The following is a 15,102-nucleotide window of genomic DNA, read 5'->3' on the forward strand; positions in this document are numbered from 1 at the left end:
GTTATAGTTTCCCCTGCGGTGGAGGGGGAGAGGAGGGGGACTCCCATTAAACACGGAGGCTCCACCCGTAAGGGGTACCTTTTGCAGGCTGAAGGTGTATAAAAGAGTAAGAATAAGAATTTCAAGAGTTGCAGATAACAAAAGGGTGGGGAAACTGTCATTAAGGTATTTAAAAGGGTCTTTAAAATGCCTCGAGCAGACCAACCGAATAGTTGAGTGAATTATGCATTTCAAGGGGTTATTCAAGTGAAATATTAAGAAAGAAGATATGGTAACTCTTCTACAGGTTTGTGATCGAGGTACCATTTTCTATCGAGGGTATGAAAGGGGTACCTTTTTTGATAAAAAATGGCATGTGAAAGGGCAGGGTTTGTTCTCAGCTGGGCGGAGACTCATCATCACTTTGTTTACCCTCGGATTTGAAGAGTAGCTTATACAGCTAATATCTCGGAGCATTTCAAAGTAGGCAGAATACAACGGGAAAAGACCAGACCAGACCACAACACCGAGAACTCCATGTCCTACTCTTTACGATAAGCGTGTGGGTTCTTTTACGTCCCCTGCTGACCATAACACTGAAGATGTAGGAGACGGGGCCTACGGTTTATCGTCCTTATCCGAGAAGACCAGAATATCTAACCATTTGCAGATGTTAATGCAAAGGCTGCATGTTCTCCTCAGTTATTTTAAGAACCTGAGTGTTGGTCCGGTCTGGGACTCGGACCCGAGATCTCCCGCACTGTAGTCCGTCGCTCTACCAACTGAGCTAACCGGTAGTCCTTAATCACAGGATTTAAATATTAAGCTTCGTTTATTTTTGTTAATCCATTTATTGTTATTATTATTTCGTCTAGGGGTGAGGTAGGTAGGTAGGTTGGTAAGTAGGTAGGTAGGTAGGTAGTTTACCGAGTTCGTTTAATAAGTTGTTTTGTATTGCATGTATCAACATTATCAATTTTCAAAAACGTCATAATAGTTTTATAATGCCTTTTTAACCGTACGACAATTTTCTTGTCCATGCTTCTTTGTAAGAAATGATTGATGGAATGCACGTCCTTTTAAATGTATCGCACTAAAAAAAATATACAAGCCAGTCAGGTATTACTTAGTCTCTCTTAAACTATTAATTAACTGCGCTGCGCAGTTCTTGCTCTGCAAGCGGTTTTTTAACTGCGCTGCGCAGTTCTTGCTCTGCACGCCCTTTTTTTTTTTTTTTTTTTTTTTTTTTTTTTCTCAGTGACCAGACTGATGCCCCCGCTCGGCCAGGCTGGGGTCACGCAAGGTTTAAAAGCTAGAAAACACTTACTAATGGGAAATTTTCAACTGCTTTGGTCTTAATAAGCATGTTTAGCGTGAGATGTCCGATTTTGAAGCGTTTTATTCAAACAAAATTCTAAATTTTCATGCCTCGAAAGAAAAATATATTTCAGCGGGCCAGAATCTGTGAATAAATACCATTACGTTGGTGTTAAAGAATGTGCTGACATGACAAGTTTCACTTTCGATTGGGTAGACATCGAGTCACGTAATTTAAAGGGAATCCTTTGGTCTTTACTTGACAAATATATTGTGAAGTATTTCTCTCTTAAGTGTAATCTATTTTTTGGCTGTACCATTGAAAGGATTTTAGAGATATGAAGAACAATTCCCTTCACAAACATGCCCTGACTTGTAACGCTTACGTCATTCGGTAGGCTAGGGAAATTCCCAATACCATTACGTTGTTGTCAAAGAATGTGCTAGCTGACATGACAACTCTCACTTTGACCGACTTTGCGTATCCTCTGATCTTTTTCTCCTTTTTTGTCTTTACAAAGACTGTTAAGTGTGAATTATTCGATTTTGAAGCGTTTGACTCATGGAAAATGATAAATTTCCACGCTTTCAAAGAGAATTATAATTCAGCGGGACAGATCTGTGAATAAATACAATTACGTTGGTTTAAAAGAATGTGCTGACATGACAAGTTTCACTTTCGATCGGCTAGACCTCGCGTCACGTAATTTTTCAAAGCTATTATCAGCTACCTTTCAAATCTTTGCGAATCCTTTTGTCTTTACTACAAAAATTCAACGTGAAGTATTTTGAAGCGTTTGAATCAAAGAAAATACTAAAATTTCATGCTTTGAAAGAAAAATACGAGTTAGCGGGCAAGAATTTACATTTATTTACATTACGTTTGTGTCCTGGAATGTGCTGGCGTTGGCAAGTTTCATTTTCACAAGGCTTTGATGACGATAGGCAAGAATCACGCAATGTTTTGAAAGCTTTAAATCTGCTACAAATGGAAACCAAACAAATCCTTTGGTCTTAAACTAGCATGTTAAGTGTGAAATATTCGACTTTTTAGCGTTATGTATTTTTGAAGCTGTGTCATCTAGAAGATTTCTGAAATCTGAAGGAAAACCACTGAGACAAACATGTAAGGCTTACTTCACTAGTAAAATTAATTCCCCGGGGAATTCCCATTCACCTAAAAGCAGCTTTAGTGTTCTTCTCAAATTTGATTGAATTATTTGCTTCAATATTCCATTTTCGAAGTGAGTTATTCCATCTTTAAACGGAAATTTGATACAACACTTGATGCTGATGTGAAAGATTTTTTGGTTTCACGGATCAGGATCGTGGGAATCAAATTTGGCCAGCATTGCATATAAGAAAAATAATTAATTGCGGATGGAACTAGTCAACCATGAAATGTCACACAAGGTGTTTTCTTACCATTTTGTTTGTCAGTCGCGACAATTTTTGACGTGACGCGGGTAAAGGGGATTTGGGGGGGGGGGTTATTTTTTATTCCCCCCACATGGCTCCCCTAGGGTGGTCACGTGACCAGCGCAGTTTTAAGCTCTAAGAGCTTCTTGTTATTATTTTTTTTTCGTTTTGTCGGTGACCAGACTCAGACCTCCACTCGGTCGAGCTTGAAGTCACGCGATGCTTAGAAGCTACAAATCAGTAACAAATGGGAAAATTTTTCTTATTTTTGTCTTTACAAAGAATGTTTTGAGTGAGATGTTCGACTTTAAATCATTTGACTCATGGAAAATACTAAATTTCCACGCTTTCAAAGAGAAATATAATTCAGTGGGCCAGAATCTGTAAATAAATGCCATTACGTTGGTGTCAAAGAATGTGCTGACATGACAAGTTTCACTTTCGATCGGCTAGACCTCGAGTCACGTAATGTTTTAAAGCTATTATAAGCTACCTTTCAAATCTTTGCGAATCCTTTGGTCTTTACTAAACAAATTTATTGCGTAATCTATTTTTTGGCTGTGTCATTGAAGGATTTTAGAGATATGAAGAAAAATTACCTTCACAAACATGCTCTGTACCGCTTACGTCATTCGGTATGCTAGGGAAATTACCCTCTGTGCTCAAAACAGCTTCAGCGTCCGCGCGTGGGAATTCGGCCAGAATTTGCATATATGAAAAATTATTAATCGCGGCTTGAACAAACTGTCAACCATGAAATGTCACACAAAGTTTGTCAGTCGCTGCATTTTTACAACCGCCTATTGTAATACGAAAACCAAAACAGGCCCTAATTAGAGATAAAAAAAAATTCCCTTCACGAACATGCCCTGACTTGTACCGCTTACGTCATTCGGTATGCTAGGGAAATATCCTCCTTTCTAAAAACAGCTTCAGCGTCCGCACGTGGGAATTCGGCCAGAATTTGCATATAAGAAAAATTATTAATCGCGGCTAGAACAAAATGTCACACAAAGTTTGTCAGACGCTGCATTTTTACAGCCGCCTATTGTAATACGAAAAGCGAAAGAGGGGCAAAATTTTGAACTGTTAAACAGGTTCAAAAATAGTACTAACAGTATAGAAACTGCGAAACACTGTCATTGGGCCGGTTTTCAGTTTTATGCAAATGGGCAATATTGTCGAAATTCTCACGGATACTTACGTTCCTGGCGTGAAGCCAGACGTACTTACTATATTTATCTTGCAGACCCAGGGGCAGTTGTTGTAAACTAACGCCTGAAAAATCCCGTCGTTGGTTTCATGGATCAGGATCGTGGGAATTAAATTTGGCCAGCATTAGCATATAGGAAAAATATTTAATTGCGGATGGAACTAGTCAATCATGAAATGTCACACAAGGTGTTTTCTTACCATTTTGTTTGTCAGTCGCAACATTGTTTGACGCAGGTAAAGAGGATAAGGCGTAAGGGGAGGGTGGTGCATTTTCTGTTCTCGCACATGGCACCCTTAGAGTGGTCATGTGACCAGCGCAGTTGTAAGCTCTAAGAGCTCTTGTTTTTTTCTCAGTGACCAGACTGATGCCCCGCTCGGCCGGGCTCGGGTCACGCAAGGTTTAAAAGCTAGGAAAAACTTACCAATGAGAAATTTTCAAATGCTTTGGTCTTAATAAGCATGTTTAGCATGAAATGTCCGATTTTGAAGCGTTTTACTCAAAGAAATTTCTAAATTTTCATGCGTCAAAAGAAAAATATATTTCAGCGGGCCAGAATCTGTGAATAAATACCATTACGTTAGTGTAAAAGAATGTGCTGACATGACAAGTTTCACTTTCGATCGGCTAGACCTCGAGTCACGTAATTTTTCAAAGCTATTATCTATGAGGGGTTGTCCCCGCCATAATTGTTTTTTCATTTTAAGGTAGTGTTCTTCTTTTTATTGTAGCAACTGTCATTTCGCTTTAGTCGTTTATCTTCCGCGAAAGGCACATTTTGTGAAATTATGCATCAAGTTCCATCAAATATGGTTATGCCGAATTAAGAATGCACCCATGGATGCTCAATTTGAGCAGAATTCAGGAATCCAAATTCGACAGAATTTGGTCACTCGAATTTTGCGAAATTCAACTCACTGAGCCCTCAAACATACTTGTCAGCGGTTTTGCTTAAAAAAGAAAAAGGAGCGGTCACTCCGGAAAAGCGCGAAAGCGCGCGAATGTGTGGTGTCGTTCTCTTGTTGTTCGTGTTTTGGAAGTTCTGGCCGTATGATGTCTGTGAACGATAATACAGATAAGGCTGTGAGTCTTCTCAGAGAAGCGGCGAATTTGCTTGCAGGAGGTCGAGAGACAGCTGATGGAAATCAAGACACAACTTCTTCAACTACAGGAAGATCTCCAACTTCGACAGTGGTGACCAACTCTGTATCTAATCATGATCAAAACCGCGTGGTGCAGAATTTCAGGTCACTTTTTGCTGGCTACCGATCAACTAACCCTGGTACGTCAACTTACCCCAAAAGGTCAGAGACGAAGTCACTTCCTCCAGCGAAAAGAAGCCGACCATCTGGGAGTGGATACTATCGGGTTCGAGAAACGTGGACGCGGGAATTCCTATGCATGGCGAACAAAGATGTCGAAGCAGTAACGACTAAAGAAGACAAGTTAACCCTGCTTGCAGCAGGTTTGGGCCGCAAGAAACTAACTTTTGGAAACAGAGACGACGCGCCAACCTTCAAACGAAAAATGGAAGATGCATACCCGAAACTCAAACAGGGTGGTGGGTAGTGGTGTACGGCCTGGCGAGTTACTGCTGATTAAGCCTCCTCCTTCAGGGTACACTGTTCCATTTCTCAGGGATGGCGCTGGCTTGGGTCAGGCTATTATTTATGTAAGACCGATTCAACAAAATCTTGACATGTCTGAGGTGAAACAAGAAGTGGTGAGTTTAATATGCATTCAACTACAAATAACAAAGCAGTAGCTATCTTTTTCCAAAGGGATTTTCAACTCTTACGGGTGTGATGTGGAAATTTAGTTGGATTTTCCCCTAACAGTCTACAGTCTTTTATGGTTGACTGAAGTTATAATAAGCAAGTAAAAATTGGCTGTGTTAATATTTTTCCTCATGAATTTCAATCCCAGTCAGATTTATTATTTTAAAAAATGATTTAATGATGATGATGACGATTATTATTATTATTATTATTATTTATTAGCTATTAGAATATAATTTGAGAAAATGATATAAGCTTCCCCTTTCCAATGAGCACCCCCTCCACCACCTATCCTAAATTTTGAGTTAGTGGCTTAGGCAATAATATTATAACAGTAGCTTGATTTAATGAATGTATAATACACTAAATTGTTTCCTTTTGAACAGTAAATTTCTCTTACTTTTTAGGGAGAAGAAAGTAACACACTAGCACTTGTTTCATGTTTGGGTTGTGGAAAATCAGTCCCAATGTCATCACTCAGAGAGCATCATGAAAAATGTTCAGAAGAAAGGTTTGTGGCAAACAAGCATGAACATCACAAAATAATATATATACTTCTTACAATCTAACCTAAAGTTTACTATATCCATTGTTGCTGAAATTCCAATCCATTTTTACCATTTAAGCATTGATACATGTAAAAGTGATTTGCATCTTAAGAAGGTCAAACAAATCTTGTTCTAACTTTGATCTGCAGGTCACAAGTTTCTGTTAGCAGGATTTCCATAGATGTTGACAGTGATGAATACCCAGATGTACCATTGCCTACCAAAAGGCTGGTAAGTTTTTAAACATCATGTTTTTGTAGCAAGGGCCAATGCTTACTGAAAAACTTCATTTGCTATATGGGGTGAATAAGGTGTATTGTTGTTGCTAATACAGTCTTCAGTTTATGAAAGTATGTACTGTATCTTACTTTTGGTCTTGAATGTAATAGATCCAATCGTGCAACATTGTTTCAACCCTTTTTTGGATGGGCATGATTCAAACAAAAGCCCATGTGAAAGAAATTGGTCACTGATTTGTATTTTCTTGGGTGTCAAATGTGGCATTGATTTCGCTACAGCCCACACAAGAAGATGAAGATAAACTGTGCGAGGTTTTTCCATCCAAGAAGGAAACTGTGAGGGCAGCCTTGGTGGCGGTAGATGGAGACCTTGAAAGAGCTGCTGCCATGCTTGCAGAAGGTAAGTTTTTGTATGTAAATATTTGAATTTAGGGTTAAAAATATATTCACATAAACAGCAACATATTTATTCCTGAGATGATAACACTGTTTTTTTTTTGTTATTATTTGACTTGAAGAGTCTGGAAATTGTGTTGATGATGACAAGGACGACCTCTTAAACAAGCCTGTTTTTGAAGTACCGGTAGTCAGTGATGAGTGTAAGTAGTTATTTGTTTTTCAAGTTATTTACTGAGATACAGTAAAATCCCATGTGTTAGGACCTAGGAGTTTTTATAAAAACCTGTTGAGGTAAGCCCGATTAAGCAGCTTCTCCTGTGGGTTAGAGTTAAAGTATGATAAACATTTAAACCGAGGAGTATGACTTCGAGATTGCAGAGCTAGAGATATACCCTTTTAAATTGTACCCCTTCCATATACGTTTTACTGAAAAAGGCACCCCTTTCATATACCTAAAAGATGTGACATAGCCTTAGAACAGGACATTTTCTTGTCATTTTTATGTAGCGCTTAATAAATTAAAATAATACAGCCATAAAGTGCGTCTGTTCGAAATATTTTAATTACTGGCCTTTTAAAAAAACCTAAATGACAGATTTCATACCCTTTCATATACCTAAACTTGTGAAATCGCTACCCTTTTATATACCTGAAGACTGAAAAAGGTACCCCTTTCGGGCGGAGCCTTCCCGTATAGGGCGTTATATGGAGTACCCCCCCCCCCCCCCGGGATAACACTACACATACACATGTCCATTTCTGTAATCAGTTCTGTTAGGGTTATATAAATACAGTTGTGAATAAATACTGTATAATAGCCCAAATTCAATATATTAAAATTCAGCCTAAAACAATAGACCTCAGGGCGAGGCTCCAGGGAATAAACTTTAGAGTTTGTGAGGTTTATTCCCCGGAGTGATGTCTATTGTTTAGGCTGAATGTTAAAATATCGAAATTGGGGTATTATAGAACAAACCCAAGTTAATTTATTTTTCTGGTTATCAACAACAATAATTTCCTTCATAGAAATTTAGAACCTAATATTACTAAGAACCTACTTAGCCTTAATTGCCAAAAAGTGGGTTTATGGAACAATTTGCCCCAGCAAATGAAGGATATTGGCTCCATTGGGCACTTTAAATGAGAAATCATAAATCGAATCTCTGACATATCGGATTCCCACACAGCAATCATGTAAAACAGTGTTATGCTTTTTTTTTTTAATTTTTTATAGCTTACTGATGATTCTTTTTTACCATGTGATTAAATAAAGATTGACTTGACTTGACTACCCCAAAATTCAAGAACCTTTTTTGCCGGACTTCAAAAAGTGTGGGTTCTTACACATGTAGGTGTTTACAGTAGTTGGATGAAATAAAAAAATATTTTTTTAATCTTTATGAACAGTTGAGACACCTGAGACCATTCAACCTCTTTCTGCAACTAAGGGACGGACCATTAGAAAAGTGATAGGGAGGGTGGGGAATTTTCGGCTTGCACGAATTTTTTTTTCTGTCCATTTCTTGTGCAGGAATTTTTTTTTCGGGTGAAACCCTCTGCTCGAATTTTTTTTTTTTAGACAAATGTTTTTTCTTCAGACAAATACCATGTTTTTTGACAAATGTTGCTTTGTTGATTATTTTTTAAATATTTTAAAACTGCTGTTCTTCATTGACTTCATCCTTTAGGGACTGTAAATACGTACCGAGGGGGGGGGGGGGGGGGTGGGGGTGGTCAAAGGGCGGTGCAATTGGAAAAGTGGAGACCACCCCTTCCTTCTAGCTCAAAACACCCACCCCTAGTCGAGGATTGGAAATAACATGATCCACCCCTTTCTACAAAAAATAGTTAATAAGGAAAAAGCCTTTTTGATTGTCTGTAATGGATTGGAGGTTTCTGAAGTGATATCAGCTTTTAATGTGCGATCCTAATCATGCGCCACCATAATTGTCCCTAATGAACACTGTAATTCTATGTGTAGTTTCTTACACATCTTCTTTCGCTTCTTAACACACCAAAGCAGGATGAATTTCTCGATCACTTCGTATAATAGATTTGTGTTTTTCATATATTTCTGTGTTAAGTCCGTGGGAAAACTAAGGGCGCGTTCGTTTGGGATCAATCCAGAATAAGAATAATTGGAATAATGCGACTTAATGTTCGTTTGGCTGCTCTTCCTATTCTGGAATACGTGGATTTCCATTCCGGCTATTCTGCTCCTAGGAGCAGAATAGCCGGAATTAATATATTCCGGAATACATTCTTATTCCGGAATATTCCCAAACGAATGCGCCCTTAGACATAAACATATGAAAAAACTGAAACAATACGTAATAGAAATTCATAAATAATTACTGCAGAAATCCTATTTGACCGGAATTGACAACAGAAACTAAGACCACTGTATATCGTACCATTCATGTTTGCAATCTGTTTAAGAAATGAGTTAACTGGTAAACAATCTATGCAGGCTAGAGAGAGACGAGCAAAAGGAATGTTATGATCACAATTTATCTAGGGGGGTGTCGGGGAATGCTTCCCCAGAAAATTTTGAAATTTCTAGGCTAGGAAATGCTATTTTCAGCGTTCTCGACCATATATTTCGTCGAAAAATTGATCTCATCAAGTGTTAAATGATGACAGGTATTTTCAGGTATTAATAGGACCTTTCCTTCTGCACGTCTTTGCCTTCCCCTTTGCAAGATTTTTTTTTCTTGCCATTTTGGCTTGCATGAATTTTTTTTTTGGTTTTTTCCCCACCCCCCCCCCCCATCACTTTTCTAATGGTCCGTCCCTAAGGCATTGAGAAAATACAGAAGCCAGAGTGAGAGAGGGACCCAGTTCATTGACTTCAATAGAATGCAGATGTCTTCCCTAAGGCAGTTGATGCGCATATACAAGCAACCAGACTTAAATCTAAAGAAACATCTGGATGGGTCATTTAGTGGGGAGTGTGGAGCTGACATGGGTGGCCCTTCTAAAGAGTTCTTCCATGTTAGTTTGGCATCACTGAAAAAAGTTGATCCAGTGTATAATTTCCAACTATTTACTGGCGAAGAAGAGCACTTGGTGCCTGTGTATGGAGCTGATTTATTGTCTAGTGGTTGCTTTCAGATGGCTGGAAAGCTTCTTGCTCATAGTATTCTTCATGGTGGTGATGCCCTGGTTGGGTTGGCTCCTCCAATTAAAGAATACATGGTTTCTGGTTCTGTTGAAGAGGCTGGAAAGCTTGTGACAACATCAGATTTGCCTGATGTTGAACTACGAACACTATTAGAAGAAAAGGTAAAACATAAACAGTATCACTACACTGTATACTCTTTCTTGTGCCTTCTTTAAACTGAATAAGGTAGCTTCGATTGCTTTTATAGGGCTTTTAAGAAAAACAAGCTAAAGAAGCCTGCAAATTAGAAAATATTGTTGCACAATTGGTGGGTTTGCAAGGGGGTGGAAAATGTTTTCAGACAAACTAAGTGACGTTGCACCTCAAATTATTTAGGAAGTGCAGCCAGTGCAAATGAGTGTGGACAACACTAGTTCTCTAGCATGTAAACTGATAAAGAAAAAATGTTTCGCCAAATTCTGAAACATTTTGTTCCTTGGAAGCTAAAATTTTGTTTACAAGAAATGTTTGCTGTTGGGAAAACGTTTTCAAAAAAATGTTTCCTTTTTACAATGGCCTCCAATCTCTCTTCCCCACTAATTGTACAATTATATCACTGTTTTGTGCCTTGTTTTATCTCTGTTGGGTAATAGGGAAAGAATTTGATTTGACTGATGGAGAGAAGGACAAGCTTGAGGAGTTAATGGTTAGGCATGGACTTACAATGTGGGTCCCCTTGACCTCATTGAACATAGGCTCTGCAGTTCAAGACTTGATGATTGCTGAAGTTCTTTCCACTAGAATTCAACCCCTGCAATCATTATTTAAAGGAATGAACTGCTTGGGGCTGGGAGCTCTTTTGAGAGAGAACCCTGATCTGGTAAAGAAGGTTTTCCCTTCAGCTAAGGATGTACTGATAGATGTGGACCTTATGACCAAGAAGATAAAGTTAGATGTGTTGGAGAAGGTGGATTCTGAAGAGAAGCAACAAGCTTGGCAATGGTTCTTGCAGTTTGTTAAAGAGTCTGATTCACTAGAAGGTAACATTCAACTTTGCATTAGAACTTTTGAGTAGATGGGTCATGTTGAATAATTGTGGTTGTAAAAGAAAAAAAGAAAATACATATAAAGTTTTGATTGCAAAAAAAGGTGTAAAATTGTTCTGTTTTCCCATTGACAGGAAGTTTTCAATGGTTTACAATTAGGGCATTTTATTTCCATTCATAGATCCAGATTCAAAGGAACCATTGGTTAACCAGCTGATGACATTTTTAAGTGGACGTCCAACATTAGATGATGTTGATGAGATTGAAGTAAAGTTCTTGGAAGATCCAAAAAAACTGCTTCTTGAGGCAGGTGCCTGTTTCAACACGATTTCACTCCCACTTGCACACCAAACATACGAAGATTTCAAGAAATACTGCCTAACTTCCCTCTTTTTTGGAGGAAAAGGTTATGGACGATTTTGAAATAAGAGTAGGTTACATCAAAATCCCTCAAGTTAAACTACCGTTGTGTTTTAATGTTACCAAGATATCCTTGGTAACGGTGACAGAAATATACATGTAGGTTTTCAATGTTAATACTAAGTCTATTTTAGTTTTCAATGTTGATACCATGCCTATTTCAGTTTAGGTAAATTCTACAACCTAAAATCTATTTCCTGTTGTTGTTTTTTGTTGATTTGTTGGTGAATACTCAAGACAAGAAGTATCAAGAATGTTTCTGTTATCAATTCATTTGAAGATTGTTATATATGGGCACCACAAACTAAGGTTTCCTCAATTGCTTGTGCAAGTTTTTGTTGTTGTTCAGTGAAAGATTGTTAATAATTAACTTTCTTTTATCAGTGATGTTAATAAAATAGCTTTATTCTTATGTCAATGGCCCTTTTTGTTTACATCCTGCTACAGACATTTACTATGAAATCCACAACTGCTAAGTATATGTCAACTCCGTGACAATCTGAATCACGCAGTGGGTCAATAGTCACTTGAAGCTGTTGTTGGAAGTTCTGTGTTAGCGTAATCCCAGTCGGTGGAACTTCAACAGGTTCATCACTGTCCTCTAATGGCATAGGCCCATCATCATCAATACCATATTCTTCATCTACAGTCTTAAATAAATACAAGGGGAAAACAACTTATTGTGCTTTGGCTGAAAAAACAAAAACCACATACCTTATTATAGGAATATAACGAGGCATTTTAACAACGCGAACAAAATTTACGCGTAATAAAATTAACGCGAATTTAGGAAAAGTTCTGGTCAAATGCTTATTGTGAAAAAGTTAACTTACATAAAATTAACGCGAATGTTTGAAATTCGCGTTAATAACATGTATCGTTAATTTCCTATAATAAGGTAAACCACGGTCCCATTACTCTAATGTACTATGCAAAATACAGGTCTTTTTTGAATCCATTATTTTATAGGTTACCGTAATTTTTTGATTAAGAGCCCACCTTGGATAAGCACCCACCCTGTAGGTACGAAAAGTCAATAAGCGCCCAGCCTCAAATAAGCCCCCACCCCTTCAATGAGGGCACCAGAGGAATTTTGAATATTGTTTAAGAGACTTTGCTGAAGACCAAGTTTTTTTAGTTTTTTTACTGAAACTTTCAGTGAGCATTTAAAATTCAGCTTTGGTTCACCTTCACGTTTAGTTATTTTACATTGTTTTCTTGCAAAATAAACATACTACTTGCTAAAAATGGTGAAATTTAATAAGCGCCCAGCCTCGAATAAGCGCCCACCCTTAAGGTCCAAAAATTTAATAAGCGCCCAGGGCACTTAATCGAATAAATAGGGTATTTCAATAAAATTAGGCTTTCAAAACCGGTCAGAATAATTATTGAACATCTGGTGACAAACAACTGTGCTCATGATTAAGCGTTCAGTCCCTGTAGTTATTGAGGTTTGTCAAGAAATGGGCCTCAGAGTCATAGCCTTACCTGAAGATCTCCGAATTCTTGTGCTACTGTGTGCTGAGAATTTGCCATTCGCAGCAAACCACTAACCCAAAGCTGCTCTGGAGAAGAGTTTCCCTCTGTACTTATGGGAGCTCTGGTATGGGCTTCTTGGAAGGCTTTTAGATTTCTGTTTATCCTTGGCAGAAAGACATAATGTAATGCAAGCACATGGATCTCATTGCAAGGATCAAGAATACCACATCTCTCCATGTGATGAAAAAGGTGGTAAAATAAGAATGTACAACCCATAAACAAATCCCTCCACAATCTTTCAATTCGCTGGTTGTGGACACTTCGTCCTGCTATATGGCTTCCCCTGTCAGGTCCACGCAGTGGATGGTTTAACATGTACCAAGCAACTTCTACGTTTTCACCACCCTTGTCAGATCGCACACGAGAGGGAAGACCAAAGGTTTCCACAGCTGACTGGAAAAGCGACATAACAGTGCAGGCCTTGTTGTTTGTTGAACAATGTAGGAAAATTATCATGCGCGAAAATCCATCAATCCCAGCATGGATTACAAACCTCCACCTATTCAAAGAAAAGAAAGAAATATTAAACATACAATTTTTCACATAAATAGATACCACTCTTGTCAATAACTCATACACAGATATTCTTCTCTAGTTATAAGAAAAATATTTCCCTCAGCACCAGCATTCTTGGGAGTGGTATGCAAGGGGGGGAAAGCTTGATTTTTATAGTCCATGCTTGCTTATACCTTTGTCTAAATCTATAATGCATGAACAATCTGTGCTCACTAACATAACCAGAACAGATACCAAAATCACATATTGTTTTAGTGTCTCCATTTAGTGCTAAAATACTGCGCTTCAATTTTTATGACAATTTAATAAAGATTCATTTATTCTTTTGGGAGTGGGTCACTTCTGTCAACATTACATGAAATGCATGAAATTATGCAAGACAATGTTCAAGGAGACATTTTCTTCTTGGACACAGGAGGACTCTTCACATGGAAAATAATCTATGTCATTCACTCTACAAGATATTGGCCTGTTTTAATGAAAGAAGAATGATTGATGATGATTAATTGACAAATTAATATAATTTCTATTCTGACTCGGATGATCCTACGCACTGTCCTACGGCAGCATAATTAATTAATTTATTTATTTATTAATTTATTTATTTACATAGAAGGAGAATGAATTTCATTCTCCTTCTATGTAAACAAACTCTAATTGCCCATGTACCTCACCTAATGAGCTTATGGTTACCATCGATATGCCAAAGGGCTAGGGGTCCAGCAACCTGGTAACTACGCCGTCTAATGACATGAATTCCAAGAGCTCGCAACAAAGTTCCTTCGGGATTTGTTCTCCTCATTGCTGCTCGAATGCGACTTTGTTGGACAATAATCCCTCTTGCTCTTAAAAACCCTGTCATCCGCTTGTAGCCCGTCTGAGGGAAATCGGTAAGGATACTGTTGATAATTGCATCCAATTCTTGGTCACTTAAACTGCTATAAGAAGTACTGATATTCAAGTTAAATTCAACTAAAACGTCTCTCAACTGTTCGTTGACTAACACCCAGAAGCGAAGCTATTTGTGGAATGTTAAATCGACGTTCTACGAGAAATTGTAGCTGTTCTTGAGGAACGTCTAACTTTGGCCGTCCACGCTGCCCAGTAAAAATACTACCTGCCTGAAATGCATCTGTACTATCGTTAGCGTTGGTAACCGCTTCTCTCGCTTCACGAACGAGGTGGATTATACGTGCGTGAGCTCTGGTACCTTCAGTGTCCAAGTATCTCGCGAGCACATTTAACACCCAATCTAACCTGAACACTGTATAATCAAACGTATCGGAATCGTGGTTGCCACCCTCTAAAAATCTCACTACATCAATAAGATGAGTACGAAGGCATTCGCGCACTTCACCACAATCTACCGTCGTGGCGGCCATGTTTTCGCTGAGTGACCGCTCCTTTTTCTTTTTAAGCAAAACCGCTGACAAGTATGTTTGAGGGCTCAGTGAGTTGAATTTCGCAAAATTCGAGTGACCAAATTCTGTCGAATTTGGATTCCTGAATTCTGCTCAAATTGAGCATCCATGGGTGCATTCTTAATTCGGCATAACCATATTTGATGGAACTTGATGCATAATTTC

At 38.3% G+C, this 15,102-nt stretch overlaps 3 protein-coding genes and 2 pseudogenes across 5 annotated transcripts in view; 3 read left to right on the forward strand and 2 right to left on the reverse strand.

Annotated features, from left to right (window-relative positions):
* Positions 1–15,102, reverse strand: part of LOC144665680 (uncharacterized) — a 96,439-nt gene that overhangs the window by 60,349 nt on the left and 20,988 nt on the right. The window lies entirely within an intron of this gene.
* Positions 1–15,102, forward strand: part of LOC144665772 (failed axon connections homolog) — a 67,078-nt pseudogene that overhangs the window by 26,031 nt on the left and 25,945 nt on the right. The gene's annotated exons all lie outside the window — the stretch shown is intronic.
* The window catches only part of LOC144665785 (failed axon connections homolog), a 60,266-nt pseudogene that overhangs the window by 19,213 nt on the left and 25,951 nt on the right, over positions 1–15,102 (forward strand).
* On the forward strand, positions 5,015–11,635 carry LOC144666564 (uncharacterized). The gene is made up of 10 exons (XM_078527979.1): positions 5,015–5,651; positions 6,114–6,217; positions 6,404–6,485; positions 6,773–6,893; positions 7,012–7,092; positions 8,300–8,370; positions 9,776–10,177; positions 10,392–10,440; positions 10,649–11,035; positions 11,223–11,635. The coding sequence occupies exons 1-10, from the start codon at positions 5,463–5,465 to the stop codon at positions 11,462–11,464; spliced, it is 1,728 nt and encodes a 575-aa protein (XP_078384105.1). The 5' UTR covers positions 5,015–5,462; the 3' UTR covers positions 11,465–11,635.
* Positions 11,610–14,997, reverse strand: LOC144665744 (uncharacterized). The gene is made up of 3 exons (XM_078527040.1): positions 14,191–14,997; positions 12,950–13,499; positions 11,610–12,111 (listed from the first exon to the last, which is right to left on the reverse strand). Exons 1-3 carry the CDS (start codon positions 14,376–14,378, stop codon positions 11,893–11,895), a joined length of 957 nt encoding a protein of 318 aa, XP_078383166.1. The 5' UTR covers positions 14,379–14,997; the 3' UTR covers positions 11,610–11,892.

The sequence above is a fragment of the Oculina patagonica genome, chromosome 9 (assembly GCF_052425735.1).
Source record: "Oculina patagonica isolate OP01 chromosome 9, crgOcupat, whole genome shotgun sequence".
Classification (NCBI taxonomy): Eukaryota; Metazoa; Cnidaria; class Anthozoa; order Scleractinia; family Oculinidae; genus Oculina; species Oculina patagonica.

Excerpts from the sequence above, each read along its gene's own strand:
- LOC144665744 (XM_078527040.1), bottom strand. The coding sequence starts at position 14,378 with ATGACAGGGTTTTTAAGAGCAAGAGGGATTATTGTCCAACAAAGTCGC. Across the intron at positions 13,500-14,190 it reads GGTAACCATAAGCTCATTAG|GTGGAGGTTTGTAATCCATG; the intron begins GTGAGGTACATG and ends TTCTTTGAATAG. Across the intron at positions 12,112-12,949 it reads AAGAATTCGGAGATCTTCAG|ACTGTAGATGAAGAATATGG; the intron begins GTAAGGCTATGA and ends TATTTATTTAAG.
- LOC144666564 (XM_078527979.1), top strand. The coding sequence starts at position 5,463 with ATGCATACCCGAAACTCAAACAGGGTGGTGGGTAGTGGTGTACGGCCT. Across the intron at positions 8,371-9,775 it reads TTAGAAAAGTGATAGGGAGG|TTGATGCGCATATACAAGCA; the intron begins GTGGGGAATTTT and ends TCCCTAAGGCAG. Across the intron at positions 10,441-10,648 it reads CAACACTAGTTCTCTAGCAT|GGAAAGAATTTGATTTGACT; the intron begins GTAAACTGATAA and ends GTTGGGTAATAG.